This window comes from Sebastes umbrosus, chromosome 4, assembly GCF_015220745.1.
Source record: "Sebastes umbrosus isolate fSebUmb1 chromosome 4, fSebUmb1.pri, whole genome shotgun sequence".
Classification (NCBI taxonomy): Eukaryota; Metazoa; Chordata; class Actinopteri; order Perciformes; family Sebastidae; genus Sebastes; species Sebastes umbrosus.
In genome coordinates, this window is record NC_051272.1 from 27573233 (window position 1) to 27591407 (window position 18175).

The window sequence follows — 18175 nt, forward strand, 5'->3', positions numbered from 1 at the left end:
AGAGCCTCGTGCTTAGACGGTGAAGAACTGGAAGTTTATGCACACTTTGTTACTGTCAGACATCACACGGCTGTAGAACAATAGTCCGCTCGATGCTGACGGTGCCGTTTCTGTGGCCCTTTTCAGTACGCAGCATACTGTATTTTTGTTAATGGATGACACTCATCCAAGGTGAGATCTTTCCCTCTGGTGTTCTGTACAGTCAAAGTCGATATTAGTGGTTCTTAGTTTTCCTGCTGTCCAGCCTTCACTTGTTTTTCCACTCCTGAGTTGAAGCTGCCCCTGGAAAAGAGATCTGTGGTCTTGCAACCTTGAAAACTACTAAGAGTCGATCACTCTATTGTCAAATTTAAAGGCTTAACTCCCACTTTTAGGTCCTAAGTGAGCAGAATTACATTTGAATCTACGTGTTCCTGGCTCTTGGTTCTTATAGAGACAACACCATGTTCTCCAATCAGATCCTCCTCTGGTGGGCAGCCTCTCCAATATGAGGGAAAGTGAATAGAATAACATTGTTTGGCACCATTTTGTGACCTTTTCATCTCGCCTTCTGTAAGCATTTACTTCAACCCAAACTGGTACAGGTAAGTGAAAGCGAGGATATCTAACACGTTCTAAGCAGCAGCCTCTATAGTGTCTGCTGCCGTACCGGCGTCGGAACAGTAGATGCACAGGGTGGTTTGCTGGTTATTTCCCAGGGAATACAGTGATCTTGCCATCCTTGGCCAGCCGCTCGATGATCTGGGCTTCGTAGTCGGCGTCGTGGACGCCGGTCTTCCTGAACTCTCCGGAATAGCGGTTCTGCTCCCAGTAGTGGTGCCAGTTTCCTCGGCTGTCCGCCCCGAAACCAAACACATTCACCTAGAAGAGAGTTGAAGCGTGTTGGAAAGCAAGTGTGTGATTACAAATGTGTAGAGTTGTTCTGATACTCCAGTACAGCCTGAAATGCTGGATTGGGTATCGGCGAGTATGCGAGTCTATGCACCGATCCAATATTACGTTATCATTTATCAGCTCATTTACGCTACACAGCAACAACACCTTGTGTCACTTGCTACCCGATCCATCAACCCGTTCTCACTCCCAACTCGTCAAATACCGTTTGGTAAGTGCCCCTCGGCATTGGAAACCGACGCACGGAGGCACCCTTTAGCAACAGTATGCGATGAACCGGTCTTTCAACTAACTCCAATGTAAACCCACCCACCGCATTATTCAACGGTTGGAGTAAGTGACGTAGTATCAATAGCGTGAGAGTACATTCAGGGCGGGCGCGTCAAACAAACACAAGACTTTCAACCAAGAGTCCTGTGTGAAACTAAATGTAACGTTTACTTATTTTGTCACGTCAGTCTTTAGTCACGTGACTCATCTGTATCGTCGGTCCTGTGAGTCACTGGTCAGTGAAGTTAGCATCAACTACAACCGTTTCCTAACCCTAACTAAGTGGTTGTGTTGCCTAAACCTAACTTCCTGTGAAATTTTGAAAGGACACTATACATGTAACAAGCGTATATTGACACACCGCACATCCTTCCCGATCGTTACTGCGCATGTGCAACTCTCAACAGAGAAGAAAAAGAACTGAGATGGCTCACCCGTTAGCTACTTCCATCATCAGCTCTGGAAAAAACGGATCGCTGCGTCCGAAATCGATGATGGAAGTAGCTAACAAGTGAGCCATCTCACTTCTTTTTCATCTCTGTTGAGTGTTGCACATGCGCATTACTGATCGGGCAGGTGTTAGCAGAGAGCGTAACGTTAGCCAGAGCTAGCAAAACGTCAGCAATTTGGCAATATTTTACACTGGAAAACCCTACAAGTAAAACAGTGACATGTTTCCAATGCACTGGTATCGGATCGGTACTCGGCATCAGCCGATACCCAAGTTCAGGTATCGAAATCGGTTTCAGGAAGGAAAAGATTTTATCGGAGCATCTCTACAAATGTTTATCTATTCATAATGAATATGAAGTGTAGTTTCAGCATGATGCAAGGATTGACAGTAATGTGGTTTTGTGAAAGCAGAGAGAGAAAGAGAAAGAAACTGACCTCATCACAGACATGCAGGGCAAAGAACAGTACTAGCATGCCAGTGGAGGGGTAGCGCCCATGATGTCTGGTCCAACGGTCGTGGATGTATTTAAAGAAGGCTGGGTTGAAGATCTGGACCTGAGTGGTGGACAGAAACACAGAGGAAGGGAAATACTGTAATATATCGTCTACTTGCTGTATACATAACTAAGAAGCAAACCCAAACAGCTGCATGGAATATAAGAGGAGAAGATTCTTTTTTTATACATTTGTTTTTAGGCATTGTCCCACAGGCTCATATCCAGAAAGATCGACAAAATGTGGATTTGTTCTTCCAAAGAACAAATCCCCATTTCCCAGTTCCCAGTTTATGTATAGTTAAACCCAAGTTCCTCTGAATTCAAATTTAAAGCTTTCACCCAGATTATTTATACATTAATACAGAAGAGATAACCTCGTGCAAATCATAGCCGCAGGATATTCAAAAGGTCCAACCGAACAAGAAAAGATTTTATAATACTCCCCGAGGTTGTGATTGAGTTTATTTATTTTCACGGATTAAAGAGCGAGCGGGAGATTATTTAAAACAAAGGGAAGGTTTATAATCTAACTGTAATCCCTCATCAACAATGGGGAGGGGATGATATAATTGCAGCAAAGCGGGGTCACTCTGTGTGTGTACGTGTGGCTGCATGTGTGTGTGTTGGTGTATTTTTGTGGCCAAAAGTAATTGCGATGGACGTTGAAAATACACACCTTGTCTTTATCTACACGGAGGAACTGCTTCACTGGAGCGTAGGTGCTGAGAGAAAGAGAGAGAGACAGAGAGAGATTGATTAAACACATTTAATCATCACTTTATGTGATTGCTGCAGCTATGAATTCTGGATGATTGACGGCTGACAGACTGTTCCAGCCCAGCGACTCTCTGGCTTCTCACAACTATGTGTGTGTGTGTGTGGGTGTGTGTGTGGGTGTGTGTACGCCCCCAAACTGTACTTATGCGCGTCTTTGTGCCTTAAAGTCAAACGGTGGATGCCAACATTTTAGTGTCCCTACACTGCATCCAGAATTAATTTTATGTTTGTGTGCACTCACATGTGTGTTAATCCATGCTTATGCTTATGCATATGTATGTGTGTGTGTCTCTTCTTACAATCGAATCTGGCCGGTGGACAGAGCGCTGGTGATCCAGACAAGATCCAGCGTTTTGAAGGGAACCAGGACGAAGCTGACGTTGGCCGCCAGGTTCTTGGCGCTCTCCGGGTACATGAAGTGGTGAGTGGTGTGGCTGCCGGCGTCTTCTTCGTAGCCCACCGTGGGGGCCAGGTTTATCCTGGAAGCAAGGGAGGGACAGCTTAAGAGATGTACGTTTTCCTGTGAGCTTCGACTGTAGTCAAATAGGTGCCAAAAACTGCTTCACAGGATCTAATTTCATGCTGACTCGATAGCTGCTTCTGAATGTTTTTGGAACCAACTTAAGTTGCGTTTAAAAGGATTAGTTCAACATTTTAGAAATGGCAGGATCATGGCTAAAGAGGACCGATTATGTTTTCATTCTTTTTCCCTTTCCTTTGTGTGTTATATAGTGTTTTGTGCATGTAAAAGTGCTGCAAAGTTACAAAGTCCAAAGTCCACGCCGATGGGGAGTTACCCTTCCCCACAGAAACACTGCTCCTGAAACACCTTGCTTGAAGTTCCGCCTTTTCTTCCGTAACGTGGTGATGTCACCAAGTAACACGTTTGCATAATACAACCTCAAAAAAAGTTAGATAGAGCGGAGTCCGAAGAGTTTGGTTCGGTTGACCAATTACAACAAGGGGCCAGCTGACCAATCAGAGCAGACTGGGCTTTTCGGGAGGGCGGGGCAGCAGCTCAAACAGAGCGTTTTAGACAGAGGGTGAAAAGAGGTGCTGCAGTACAGCCGGTATGAGAAAAGTAAAGTGTTTTTTGAACATTAAAGCATGTAAACATGTTCTAGTAGAAATCCAAAATGCAAGTATGCACCTGAAAATAGGCATAATAGGTCCTCTTTAAACCTTAATTTTGCCATGTGGGGGCAGCTGTAAAAACTAAAGGTCCAGACACACCAAACCATCATTAATGAACTAGTGGCGACGAAGGTCCTACTGTGGTGTCGCCTGTGTCATGGCCAAATGGTTGCAAAGCCAACGGCCAACTACCCCGTACATTCTGCGTCTGCATGAGAGGAAATAATTCTCCATACCAGTAGGTAGCGGTAGTCTGTATTCGTCATTCGAAAAGGGAAACCGGAAGACTGAGGACTCATTTGGAGTCCTGGGCCACCGTACAGATGCAAGTGCAATATTCACTCTTCTTTTAGCTCCGTTTTGGTCTCTTCCAACTTCCAAGTATGGCTCTTTAGCTGCCAATTCCTCCACTATGTTCAACAGCTAGTCACTAAACTGTGTCTGTTGGGTGCTGAGCAGGTTGTGTTCAGTGGGTTTTTAGAGCTTTTTTACTAAAAAGCTACCTGTTGGAAACAGTGAGAGAGTGAGTGAACCAAAACAGTAAAGTTATGGGCTGTAAAGCCAAAACAAGGAGCTGAAAGACAAGGTGACAATTCACTGTGGGTTTGTCACTACCAGCAAACCAGTTCACAGTGGTCGTAGTCATTTCGTCTAAGTCTCATGACGAGGACTTTCCAGAAGCACATTTTATTTTTATATAATACAATAAGCATATTTCGTCCAGTGCAACCTCCAGTCAGACAGTCAGACAGTAACTGAACCACACCGCTTTGCTGTATTTACAGTAGTTGTGACTCACTGTCTGGAGGAGTGAGCTGTTTATGTAAACAGAAAGGGGCAACTGAAAAAAAAAGGCCACAGAGTGCGCCTACACATATGTCAGTGAACAAAAAACAGATGTTTACTAAGATAGCGGGGGTGAAAAGGCAGCCAGACAGAAGGTGGGTGGTGGTGGTGGTAGAGTGGGATTGTTGTGGGCCAATCTCATTATAAAAACAATGAGAATCAAACCTCCAGCGATGAGAAAGTGTAACAGGAGATGGAAGTTGGACGCTGCCCACGCAGGTCTACTGAGAGTGCAACGCTAATGGATGCTAATGCTAATGCGCGCAGAGACAAAAAATACTAGTCATTGCTGCGGAAGCTTTCATGCCGCGAGCACGTGGCCGCAACACACACACTGTGCTGCGGGAAACAACATATAGCTGTGTGTTCATGCCAACTGACAACAATCAGGCACTGTGATCCATCACTGCTGCACCGGGGGAATAGATTCAGATTTATGTGCCTCTCTGCACGGGTGTGTACGTGAGAGGCACAATCTATATGTTTCAGCTTCTGAGGACATAAAGCTCTCTGTGGTGACCTCACACAAGGTCAGGTGACCTCTCTGTCAACCAATCGGGGAGATGAATAGAGGACGGCATTAAACGGCAAGATTAAATATTGTATCAGAAACACACATCTGCTGTCTTTAGAAATACTTCTCCCTTTTGCACACAAACACAATGTTGCATTGCCATTCCACCTGTCTCTCTCCTCCTCCTCCTCCTTTCGTCTCTTCCTCTATCAATCTTGCTCCATCTATTGCAGCCATGCATCCGCTCTCTGGTCTCTAATCTATTGCATCCATCCCTCTCACCTCATGATGTAGTTGTGTCCGTCAATGGTCGCCCCATATCCGGCCCCGCGGAGGTTTCCGGAGTTCCCCACCACGGCGCAGCGCAGGCAGCGTCCTGGATCCCACGAGCCGTACGGCGACCTTCCGGGAATCACCTGCGAAAGAGACAGCCGTGATCGAATCAAGCTGACTGGATTGAAGCTACACAGGAAATGAAATAGCACTGGAACAGCAGGAGACATAAAAACAAGCTAACCTGCAGCTCAGACCTGATTGTAAAAATACATCCTGCTCTTGGTGAATTCTTCATGAGACCCTCCATGAAATATACATGAAGCCCATCTGCCCTCAAGGAGCTGGACTGACATATCGAAACATACAGCCTCATGTGAAAGCGCTGCATTGAGAGTCAAAATTAAAATGAAAAAAAAAAATTCCAAATACATTAAAACTGATGATCCCTACTGTCTAATAAAGACAATCTGTTCCCCTCAGCCTTTCCCCAAGAGCGTGAAGTAATGACTCCAAAGTACCAGGATAATGGAAAGATGAATTAATAATATAAAATACCTGAAACAACCTCAGCAACACCTGCTGGATGCTGTGCGGTTTAAACTGGGGCTGTAACATCTAGAGAGGAAGAAGGAGAGGAGGAGAAAGTATGGTTAGGATGTGTCGTTTCTCCTCTGCAGACAAATTGGATGTGACAACAGACTTTATATTTAGTTACTTTCTGTGTGTATGTGTGTATGCATGCACTCGCCAGCATTCATGTGTAAATAAGCAGGTGCTTGTCTGTGTGTGTGTGTGTGTTTAGGTAGCAGCAATGTGTCAGACTGACAGAGTGCAGTCAGACTGGGTGAGCGGTGGTCAGAGTAGCAGAGGCATCGCTGCCAACATGTCAAAAACAAGCTGAGTAAAAAAAACAAAAAACAGATGGCAGTGGAAGAAGGGATGGAAAATGTCAAAAAAGAAAGCAAGATGTGTGGGAGACTCCAAACATGTTGTCAACTTCTCACTCCCACCAAATGTTTTCTCCTTTCTTTCAGACTACTTGTGTAAATAATCCGTTTATTACACCTAAAGAGACAGTGTGCTAAAGTTTCTTTGTATCTTTCCAGGCAAGTTGTCTTTTGACACTGTCCGTCAACAGCGAGATGTCCATGAGTTCTGCTTGGAGGAATAAACAATAGTGACAGCAGAGATGACAACACGCCTCTCCTGTCTGGCTGAACGACCAGAATAAATAGAGGATGGATTAAAAAAAAAGGTAAAAGTTATGTGTTGAATGTAAAGAGGGAAGGAGCGGGGAAAAAAACAGCAGGGAAGTTGAAAGGACAGAGGATTTAAATGGAGTTGAAAGAAGACGAAGAGGGGAGGAGGATAATACTGTAGGTGATTTTGCCCTTTAAGTACCTGAGTGTTAAAGACTTAATGGATAAGTAACACCATGAATGCAAAGCGTTTTCCTCTTTGGCTTTGAAAGTGGCCTTAATGCACTGTTGAATTTCATGTGTGAAAACATTAAATACCGTGAAAGTGTTTAAGCTTGAAAAGTATCCATTACAATGTTAATAAGCCAGGGCACTTAAAGGTGCTAAATGCAAGATTGAGAGCATTTCCATTGCCTCCACACGGCTCTCAACATGGCGATAGCTGAGCCGGCAGATCATAACTAACAGCGCCAACGGGGAAAACAACGGCACCAGTGCTGACCGATGTTTTGCTGCTGCAATCATGCTTATTGTTCATATTGGCCATTGAAAGATCCCTTCCTAATGCACTTCCAATGGAAGTAATGGGGGTCTAAATCCACCGTAGGTGATGCCAGCCTGACGAATGTCAATGAGTTAGTAGCCAATTTCATGATGGGCTTTACATCTCCAAATGAGCAGTGCCAGGTTTCCGATGCTGCTGCAGTATTGACCATTAATAACTTCACACTGCCATTGTCAGATCTGCATCTCTAAAATATTCTCATTAAAAATATTGCCCCCAAAATAAGATTCCTCTCAAAAATGAAACATTATATTGATCTTTTATTGTGAAATGATGATAATGTCAAGTCAAGACTTTGTTTTGTCAAATTAAGTTAACTGGGGTTTATTTAAGACTTTACACAACTCATAGAGACTGTTTTTCTGTATTTACTTTAATAACCACTTTAATTAAGTGCCCTGGCTTATTAACATTGTAATGGATACTATTCAACCTGAAACATGTTTATGGTATTTAACAGAGACTTGAAAAATTGTGACCTTCTCCTTTAAAGGTCCGGTGTGTAACATTTCGCGGGATCTATTTTCAGAAATGGAAATATATTATTAATAACTATGTTTTCATTAGTGTATAATCACCTGAAACTAAGAATCGTTGTGCTTTCGTTAGCTTAGAATGAGCTCTTCATATCTATATAGGGAGCGGGTCCTCTTCACGGAGTCCGCCATGTTGCTCGGCCATGTTTCTACAGTAGCCCAGAACGGACAAACCAAACACTGACTCTAGAAAGAGCCTTTCACTGTTTTTTGTTACCTGATGGCCACCGTAGTTCTCCAACACGCTTGTGAAACTGCGGTAACGTGAGCCGCAGAGCTCAAAACCGTGGTACCACCGTCTGACTTCCATTGCTGCTGTAGTATTAGAATGGTATGGTATGGTTTATTATGGTAAGGATGGCCTCTGAGCGAGGCAAACGGTGTTACTATGGTTTTGCACTTGGCGGCTCACGTTACCACAGTCTTGGAAAGTGAGGAGTGAGCGGAGGGGTATTCAGTCGGTTGCAATCTGCAACCACACCACTATATGCTGCCAAATCCTACATACTGTCCCTTTAATATCAGTGCTTTCTAATACAGACACCAGTCACTTTAGGTTGACAGTGCTTGTATTCTAAGAGACATTAAACATTGTGGAGCCGTATGTTCACAGTCAAGAGTAAAAAAATGCTTTATTCTGCTGCTAAGTGTGTCTTTTGGGGGGTAAGGGGGTTATGTTTAGTTTTGAACTGGGATGTAAAGAGAATGACTACACATACTACACAAAGACAAAGAGAAGTTGTCCGATTAAAAAAGAAAAAAGAAAAATCTTGTTCCAATTTTAGCATCTGCCAAACCACACAGGCAAATGTGCATTCATGCGTGTAAAGACAAAGCCAGCACCTGCACACACACAGAAGAAAAAAATCCCCCAAAACACAAAAGTTCCATCAGGATATTGGCAGCCGCTGCTCCTCTACATAACCATCTTCTCCTTAACTGTCTTTCTCCCTCTCTCCCACACAGCAATCTTCATTTTCCCACTCCTTTGTCGCCACTTCCTTTTCACCCACCATCGGCCTTAATTCGCTTTTCCCAACACAGATCTCATTCGCTTACATTTTCATTCACGCATCCTCTCCAGCGGTCTCCTTGCCCTCATGTCTAATTCCTTCTCTTTAATTTCCCTTGCTCCCTCTTTGTTTCTCCTCCTCCTCTTGTCTTTCTTCTTCTCTTCGTCTCTCTGGGACGCCTGTGCACCACGCTGCTCATCAGTGCTGATCAGAGACAACTAAATCCTTCTTTCACTCCACTTTACTCTCTCTCACTTTTTTTTCTGGTGCCATTACCTCTTTGCATTTTTCTCTTTCCCTCCTCCCCTCTCTGGGTTTCCATCCTCCTTGATCCCTCCATTCTTTGCCTTCTTCTGCCTCTGTCTCCCTGCATGATGCCAGAGCCAGCTTGGCACGCTGCACCGCTGTTGTTCAGGGGCTTCTAATTTTTGGCAGATGTTTTTTTGGCAGCCATGCCAAATGCCGTCTTGCTTCCTTCCTCTCAGCTGTCCTCTGACTCCTAAAGTAAAAGCTTCCTGGCACCTACTTTCAAGTAAATACCACTTTTCTTTTTCCCTTACTATTAACCAATATTTCACATTGGCAGAACATTGCTACTTTCGGGAGCCATTGCACCAGCTGTTCCTAAGTTTTAACATGAGCATTAACTAAGTGGAGGTTTATGCATCACTAAATTAAAAAGGGGTTGTACCCATAGACTGTGTATATAGATGGGCGACTCGTCTTCACTTCCTCCCACTGTGGAAAAGTGAAGCCAAAATATCACAGATATGGGAGCTGCTATCTTGAGATTTTGACGTCATTTGGAGCCAGAATCTTGGAAGTAGTGATCAAGGTCCCACCCACACAACCGCCCGAGCCAATCACGAGCCGAGCACGGCCGTGATTAGCACCACGGTAACAGTTTGGCTAAAAAGACACAACAACTAACCATAATATCAACCTCGGAACCCATCGGCTATCGGTCTGATGACGGATAAGCCTCTGGGGGCAAGGGGCCAGATTTCTGGGGCTCCGGTGTAGCCAGCGGATATCCGGGCCAAGACTTCCTCTTCCGTGCGCTGCTCATTGTTTACAGTCCGATTAGCAACTTGAGATACAAGACTTGAGTTGGAGTTGAGAGACGACGTGTACGACTAGATTGTTTCACAAGTAGCCAGTTTACAAGCTAATTTCAAACCTTTAAAAAGCGAAATCATTGTCAGACAATAGCCGTTGGGTTCTGAGATTGCATTTCGGCCAGTGTTTGCCGCCTCTTTTGATCTCCACACAGACTGTTTACCAGCATTCAACCAAAGTCTGCTCGGACATGATTGGTCAATACTACTCGGACTACAAATGGAAACCACAACGCTTCCAAAACCAAAATCTTGTCCCGTTGCCTAGTTTATAGAGATTACTAAGAGAACTAAGGAAGAACTTAATGCACAACTCAGTTGAGAATTCCTGAACAGCTGGTGCAACCAAACCCTGGACTCAAATCAGCCATCTTTAGAAGTCAATGTCAAAGCCTCTTTTCAAGCCTTTTTCCTCTGTTCAGCTCTCATTGTCATAAAGAAACTGCAAACCGGCAAAATTATTCATCGTAAATGACCTAAAGTGAGTTTTCCAAGTGAATCAAAGTGACGACCAAACTAAAACATCACTTAAGCCCTGCACAACAAATCATTCTTCAAAATGTTTCTTTCATTTAATGCTTGATTCCTTCCTCTCCTGAGGCAGGAGAGCACAATAGCACATTAGGCATATATATACTCCGATCTTGCACAGTCATTTTGTTTTCCTTCATTCCTAACATTGGTTGATTGGATTTGGACTTGGATTAAAAACGAGTCGTGATCCAAAAAAAAAAAAAGACAAGCAAATAATTGAGTGGGGAGCACCTCGAGGTCTACGTCTCACTGTGCATCAGTGATGTCTGCCTCCTAAACTCTTTGCCAGGAAACAACCTCTTATTGTGTCTTCTGATTCCCAACAGAAAGAATTTACGCTCCCCATCACCTTGACATTATGGTGTCCAAAAATATAAGCCTATAAGCCAAATAAAGGCCTGGTAAATTCGTTTTAACGCAACTAATTTCTTGAACGCCTTAACGCAATTTGCAATTTTAAAGCTAGAGTGAAGGAACTGGCATCATATGAAACTAGAAAACCTAAGGAATCCATTGGTAACAACCATGTCATACTAGCTTGTCGTGAAGAAGTCTAAATAATGCATGGCCTGGCATGGCCATTTTCAAAGGGGTCCCTTGACATCTGACCTCAAGATATGTGAATGAAATTTGGTTCTATGAGTACCCACGAGTCTCCACTTTACAGACATGCCCACTTTATAATAATCACATGCAGTTTGGGGCAAGTCATAGTCAAGTCAGCACACTGACACACTGACAGCTGTTGTTGCCTGTTGGGCTTGAGTTTGCAGTGTTATGATTTGAGCATATTTTTTTATGCTAAATGCAGTACCTGTGAGGGTTTCTGGACAATATTTATCATTGTTTAGTGTTGTTAATTTCCAATTGATAAATATATACAGACATTTGCATTAAACAAGCACATTTGCCCACTCCCATGTTGATAAAAGTATTAAATACTTGACAAATCTCCCTTTAAGGTACATTTTGAACAGATAAAAAATGTACGATTAATTTGCGATTAATCCCGATTAAATATTTTAATCGGTTGACAGCCCTAGTTTATTCCTTTTAAAGTAGACGGGTACCATCCCTAAATGTGGTTGTTGGTCTTCCTAAATGTTGCAACCTTCCAGCAATGTTGTCCATTTGTCCACAGCATTTCCAGGATATCCCAACATATTCCCACCTTTATCCCAGTTGAAAACCATGTAAAATATCTAAAACTTGTTAAAATCCTTCGGTCAAACCCACAAAAGCTTTGGAGTGACATGATGCATTCATGGCCAGCATTTGTTTGGAGGAACAGAAAAGTAAGAGTTGTATACAGTGTTATCAAGGCAACATGTGAGTGCCAGACAACTCCATGCAATTGGATGTCCTGTCTCTCCGACACAGAGTAATAAAAAAGGCATCCCTGACCTGACAAGAAAACACAAGGTCAAAAACAGACAGACACTGCTCTAATGGGTCTGCAGAGACCGGTATGTTTATCCTGCTTGGTGTAGCCGTGTACTGCTCTTCTGTTTGTTCTCTAGTTCCTTTCATAGTTTTAATCCACATGTTCTGTATTCTTCTTTCCCTGCCCTCATTCCTCCCTATTTCTCTGGTTTATTTGTAAATCTGTTCCATCCCTCACTCTCCTCTTTTGTTCTTTCACCACTCCCATTTTCATACCGTCCATGTTCCCTCTTTCTTTGCTTTGTTCCTGTATGCGATCTCCCCTCTTCTTTCCCTATCAAACCCCCTCTCTCCACCTTTTCTTCTTCTAATTTATTTCTCCTTCCTTCTCTACCAGTTCATCACCTCCCTGTTGCAGTGTGACCTATAATGACTTGGCAGCTGTTAGCCTGTGTTTGCAGTTTTCTGCCATTTCAGAGCTGGACTGAGGCTTCAGCTCTGAAATAGGACTCTAGACCGGCAACTGAAGGACATCGTACAACACTGGAGATAATCCGGGAAACACACACACAAACACGCTTTACACTTCGATTCAAGTGACCATACACGGACACAAAGACGAATACACACACTGACAAGAGGTGTTAATACAAGTTTCCTTGAATTTAGTGCTTCCCGTCTCTCAGACATATTCATTTCAGTTTTTCAGACATTACTCAGTAGTGGTTTAAACCCAGTGACCAACCACGTAATGTTGACATATAACTGGCAGGGATACATGAGGAGCATGTAGTACTTGTAAGAGGGGATTGGTTGGCTCAATGACAAGGAAGGATGAGGAGGATGGAGAGGGATCGGCGATTATGATGCATTACTCCCCGTATGTTGGTGTCCTAATAAACTTATCTCCCATGTAACTGACTTCCAACCCCTATGTGCTGTGTTTTTAATGATTAGGCAGGGATATTAAATCAGAAAAACAGTCTGCAGGTTCACTATATGTCATTTACACAAATGTATTGCAATGTGTCCTGTAAATGTTCAGTTTGGGAGTTTAATTCCAAATAGAGAAATGAAACCACTTGAACAAAATTTGTATCTAATGTGAAGTTAAAGCCCCCTTGTCTAGGATTTCTGTCTGTCTATGGCTCTCAGTGGTAGTATCAACAAGCATGAAATTGCAATAGCTGCAATCACATGCAAATCCGAACATTCAAATTTTGGTCAAAGTATGTATTATGTTTTGGTGTCAAAATGCTTTTTTCCCAAGCCCTTCTAAAAATGTTTTCCCACGTGTGCTGACGTAGGTTTCTGCATGATGACGCTGCTAAATGTAGAATATATATACATCCCTATGGTCAGTGTAGTAACGTCACATACAGTAACTTAGATGGCGGTCGGCACGCTCCCAGTTTGGAGAAGCAGACAGGAGTAACGTTACCGGCACGGAAGTTAAGCAATGTACTGCTGTGTGGACGCCATGTTAGTTCGGATCCGAAAGTCATACAACACAAACAAACTAACCGATCGACGCAGTAATAGACCAGCAACTCACCCTGTTCTGCGAGGTGTGACGAGATGTTTTTGTGAATGGAGTCTGGTCTGGTCTTGAAGACCGCGATATAACAGCTTCAGTTCCCTGTTGGAAAGGACTGTCTCACGGAGAGGTACCTTTTTCTACTGCTCCAGTCCTTTCTGACGGGGAACTGAAGTTGTTATGTTGCTCTCTTCAAAGCCACCAGACTACATTCACAAAAGTAGTCATTTTACATCGCAGAGTGCGGGAGTATACATACAACCCCACTTGGAAACAGGGGGAAACAGCTATCCTGGCTCTGTCCAACCCTAACCCCAAAATTTGCCAACCAGCACCGCTAAAGCGCACAAATGTTATATCTCATTTGTTCTGTGTAAAACCAACAAGTGTTCATTTTAAGTGTGAATTAGTGAACTTTAGAGGCAGATTGTGTTATCTTCAGACAGAGACAGGCTAGCCGTTTTCCCCTCTTTCCAGTCTTTGTGCTAAGCTAAGCTAAGTAGCTGCTGGCTATACCTTCATATTTACTGTACAGACATGAGATTGGCATCAATCTTTTCATCTAACTCTTGGAGAAACAAATTGGTATTTTCCAAAATGTTGAACTATTCCTTCAACCAGTTGAATTATCACCCAAACTCTTGCATTTACACAGTTAACATTCACAGTACTTGTCACCGCACTTAATGTACTAATTGTGTCACAACTCTAGAAATGTAAATTTAAATGACATTGTTACTTACCACCCACCAGTAGTAGACATCAGAGGGCAGCTGGATGTTGTCTCGGGTCCAAACCGGTGAGATATCCGGGTCGTAGTTCTCATCGAACCAATCAGAAACGCCGGGGTCTCCGACGCAGCGTGGGCAGGCGCACGTCTTCTGCTGCGAGGTGTCCGCTGGCGACAGCCTGTGTGCGCCCGCATAGCTGGGCACTAGCTTCACCCGCCTCGACTCCTCCCACCCAGGCGGCTCCAGGTAGTTGAAGCCGACCCCCCCGCGGAGCGAGACGGAGAAGAAGAGCGAGGTGAGGAAGACGAGGACCAGGGAGCCGAGGAGAACCCAGACCCTGCGGGAACACCTCACCCTGCCTCCTTTCTCCGCCCCGCCTCCTGCCCCGGTACTACCTCCACCTCCTGCCGCCACCGCCGCCGCAGCCGCCGCCATCGTCCCTCCGCTCAGCCAGGGCCTGAGCTCCGGGAGTCTGGGGGCTCCCCTGGATGGACCCCCGCCCCAGGACCCCCAGCCCCAGCGCCTGTCCCGGTGCAGGGTGGAGGACGGGATGCGGCCCCCCCCATGGCCATGCCCCAACCCCTAAGCCTGCCACTGTCACCAGCCCACCACCAACTCCCGCGCCGCCGCTGCTGCCTCCACACAACAACCACCAAGGCCCCGGTCAGCGTGATTGGGACGACCCCCTGACTAACACTTTGGATCACTCACTATATCAGACTAGCAAAAGCACACACACACACTCTCTGACGGAGGACAATGTGTCAGAGTCAATTTGTCTCACAGTCAAGCTGTGCGCTCAGCGATGCTCCTACGCTTCCTCTGTCTCACACAGGATTCTCTCCCTCTCTCTCTCTTTCTCTCTTCACAGCTATGTGCTCGTCTCACACAGAAATGTCTCACCACACACACACACTCAGACACACTGGAGTCGCAGCTGAATTACACACAGCTGTAGCCTGACCGCTTCATTTGCTTTCAATGAGAGGTGATCTCTCCTTCAGCTTCGATCTGCTTCCTCCACCTTTCTATGCTCTGTTCATTCCCTCCCTCTTTACTTTCTAACTTTCCCTTCCGCTGTCTTTACGACCACCTCTCTCTCTCTCTCTCTCTCTCTCTTCCCTCCCTCTTTGTTTTTTTGGATTAACTGCTATGTCCATCTTCAGTGAAATCCATTGCACGGAGCGGACGGATGCAGCAGGTCCCTCTCGTTTGCTCTGCCATCTGTGTGAACGTTGAGCTCAGCTCTGGCGCTCTGCTTTCTCTCTTTCCCCCGTCTCTCTCGTTGCGCTGAAGCGACGTAGCCAAAGAAAGCTGGCAGACTAGTAGAGAGCAGCGGAGAGAGGGAGGGAAGATGGGAGGAGGAGGAGGAGGAGCGGTAGAAGGGAGGAGGTCTGGCCTGAAGGGTGTTCCATCACGTCTCTAGCCATCCTAGACCAAAAAAAAACACCTCTCTTCTTCTTCACTGCTCGGTTCCTCTCTTATCTGCCGTTTCATCAGTATTCTCTCCTTTGTTTTTTTTAACTCTTTTTGCTTTTCTCTCGAGGTTCACCCCGCCTAGTCTCTCTCCGTCTCAAGGTCTCTCCTCTCTGCTTTCAGTCCATTGTCTGCCTGTTTCACTGAGGCTCTGAGAGCTGCTTGACGAATAGCAGTCAAGTTTAAAGCGCTCCTCTGCACACTTTCCTCAGACACAAAGTTTTAAAAAGTTGGGATAAAAAGCTTCAAATCTTTGTGATGAATGATGAAATCTTAATGCGATGAAAAAAAACACGCTAAGAGAGTAGCAAGAGATTTCATGACGCTGTTCCAATGAGAGTCACCTTCTAGATGTCAGTTCTGTAGTTGAGGAGTCTGCTGATATAGTATCTAGAAATCACACAAAAAAAGTCCAACAACTAATCAAGAAGACCTTTTTACTGCTCCACTCTGCAGCCATAGAGATGAAAAAACACAAAGATAAAGACAAAAATAACTTTGGGGCGAAGTAATCAAAGCATCACAAGCGGATTGTTCTTACGATGGAAAGATTTTTATGATGACGGTTCACCCAGGGATGAAGAAAGGCGAAAGTGATGGACGGAGTGATGTGCAGAGGCTGCGATGAAAAAAAAGAAAAAAAAAAAAGACAAAACCAATCAGCCCCAAATCTCATCTTCTCTCCAGCTGGCTTTGCGAGGGCGACGGAAGGAAGGGTGGGGCATCATCTGTCCTGCATCGGAGGCCTGTGTGTGTGTGTGTGTCTGTGTGTGAGCACGTCTTTGTGCCAGTGATTTAATGTGTGTATGGTGTTAAGCTAGGGTTGCACCACGTCTGCCAGCTGTGCTAATTTAATTGTGTTCTACAGCTGTGCCGGTGTGTGTGTGTGTTTGGCTGGCGGCGTAACTTTCATGAGGCTGGTGAGTTTGAGGTGACTGCTGCTTTGCTCTAATCTGCTAAACTGTAATCCGAGGGTAAGACCCCGGCAGTGCCCACTTTACGCCAGCTGTCTGCCCTGCCCGTGTTCACCTGATGCCAAATAAACACCTGCTTAACTCACCTGCACTCACACGGTTGTCTTTCTGCTGCAGTAACAACTGCTTTTGATGTGTGTGTGTGTGTGTGTGTGTGTACCCTGGAACCCTAAGGCACAAACCACTGCTCCCAGTAAAGTTATGGAGTTTTTTAGGTCATGATCAAATGTCTGTGTGTGTCTGTGTGTTTGTGTGTCGCTCAGGGATTTCTGGCCTGAAGTCTGGCTTCTTGTTCCGTGGAAATCCTGTAGAGACGGAGAGAGAAAGAGAGATAAAAGACAGAATTCCATTTACTGCCATCAGCCTCATTGACCATATCGACATCTTTAATCCTCCTCTCCTTTTCCACTTTGATCCCCTTCCTCTCCTTTTCATTCTTCTTCTCTCCCCTCCGTCTAATGGCACATTCACACCAATTACATTTTTTACGATTACATACAAAGTCAATGCAAAGAGACGAACAGACGCAAATTCACGCAGGGCAACGCAAATGACGCGAATGTTGTTGTTGAATCAGAAATGGAGGAAAAAGTATTGTAGCTGTCTGTGGGCATCCAGAGCTACGATAGTATATCATATTTGTACAGAGACTGGACGAAATTCTGTGTATAACTGTATGTGTATAACCCACAGGCTGTCTATGGTATAAACAACAACATCGCAATGCCTAGATCACGTTGCGTTGAGTGCTAATGGAGCAGCTGCATAGCCCGGCACTAAATGATCCAAACTCCATTCAGAAAACAAACAATTTAAAAGTTGTTTGCTTGTCGTCTCGCGGACAGACATGACAAAGCATGAATTCAGACTTTTTACAAATCGGCATCATTATGTAGTTATTTCGGCATCATTCTATCTGCATTCATGTCATTTTGGGTTCATACCGCAGTAACGACGTGGAGCTTGATACAGTCACACATGTGATTACAGCTTGCGGAACCCAGACACGGCGGCGTTTGGTTTTCCAGAATCTTTGACTTCCACAACATGCAGCAGTTGTTATTTCTTCCATGGTTGATGGCGGAAATGGTGGAAAGAAAAGTTGTCGGTATCTGTGGAGACATGCCATCTAGCACAAATGAACACAAATGTTACCGGCAGGCGGTCCATAACCCGGCTCACCTCAAACTGTTTCTTTTTTCCCTGTTATTATTTGTCCCCAGCAGTCTGCTGTTTCAACTGCATCTGTTCTTTTTTACACATCTCTCTTTTCTTCCTCACTCCTCTTGCTCAGTTTGTCTTTGACCGTGTCCATCACAAGGACAAACATGGAACAAGCTCCTGCTGTGTTTGTGTGTCCGCTGGTTGGTACAGAAGAAATTTCAAAATGTCACTACACTGAATTGGAAATGTTGAGGCTGACTGACAGGATACAGATTGAAAGAGTC

At 44.6% G+C, this 18175-nt stretch overlaps 1 protein-coding gene across 2 annotated transcripts in view; it reads right to left on the reverse strand.

The window, feature by feature from the left end:
- Positions 1 to 18175, reverse strand: part of st3gal2 (ST3 beta-galactoside alpha-2,3-sialyltransferase 2) — a 56087-nt gene continuing 37912 nt past the window's right edge. Inside the window, exons 2-9 of one of the 2 annotated variants that reach the window (XM_037767997.1) lie at positions 15181 to 17032; positions 14290 to 15019; positions 6217 to 6276; positions 5668 to 5801; positions 3191 to 3370; positions 2791 to 2836; positions 2053 to 2172; positions 1 to 861 (exon numbers count right to left, since the gene is read on the reverse strand). In XM_037767997.1, coding sequence (XP_037623925.1) covers positions 688 to 861; positions 2053 to 2172; positions 2791 to 2836; positions 3191 to 3370; positions 5668 to 5801; positions 6217 to 6276; positions 14290 to 14712 — 1137 coding nt within the window. In that variant the 5' untranslated portion in view covers positions 14713 to 15019; positions 15181 to 17032 and the 3' untranslated portion in view covers positions 1 to 687. Of the gene's footprint in view, positions 862 to 2052; positions 2173 to 2790; positions 2837 to 3190; positions 3371 to 5667; positions 5802 to 6216; positions 6277 to 14289; positions 17033 to 18175 lie in introns of both variants that reach the window. The other variant, XM_037767996.1, reaches the window with a different exon arrangement.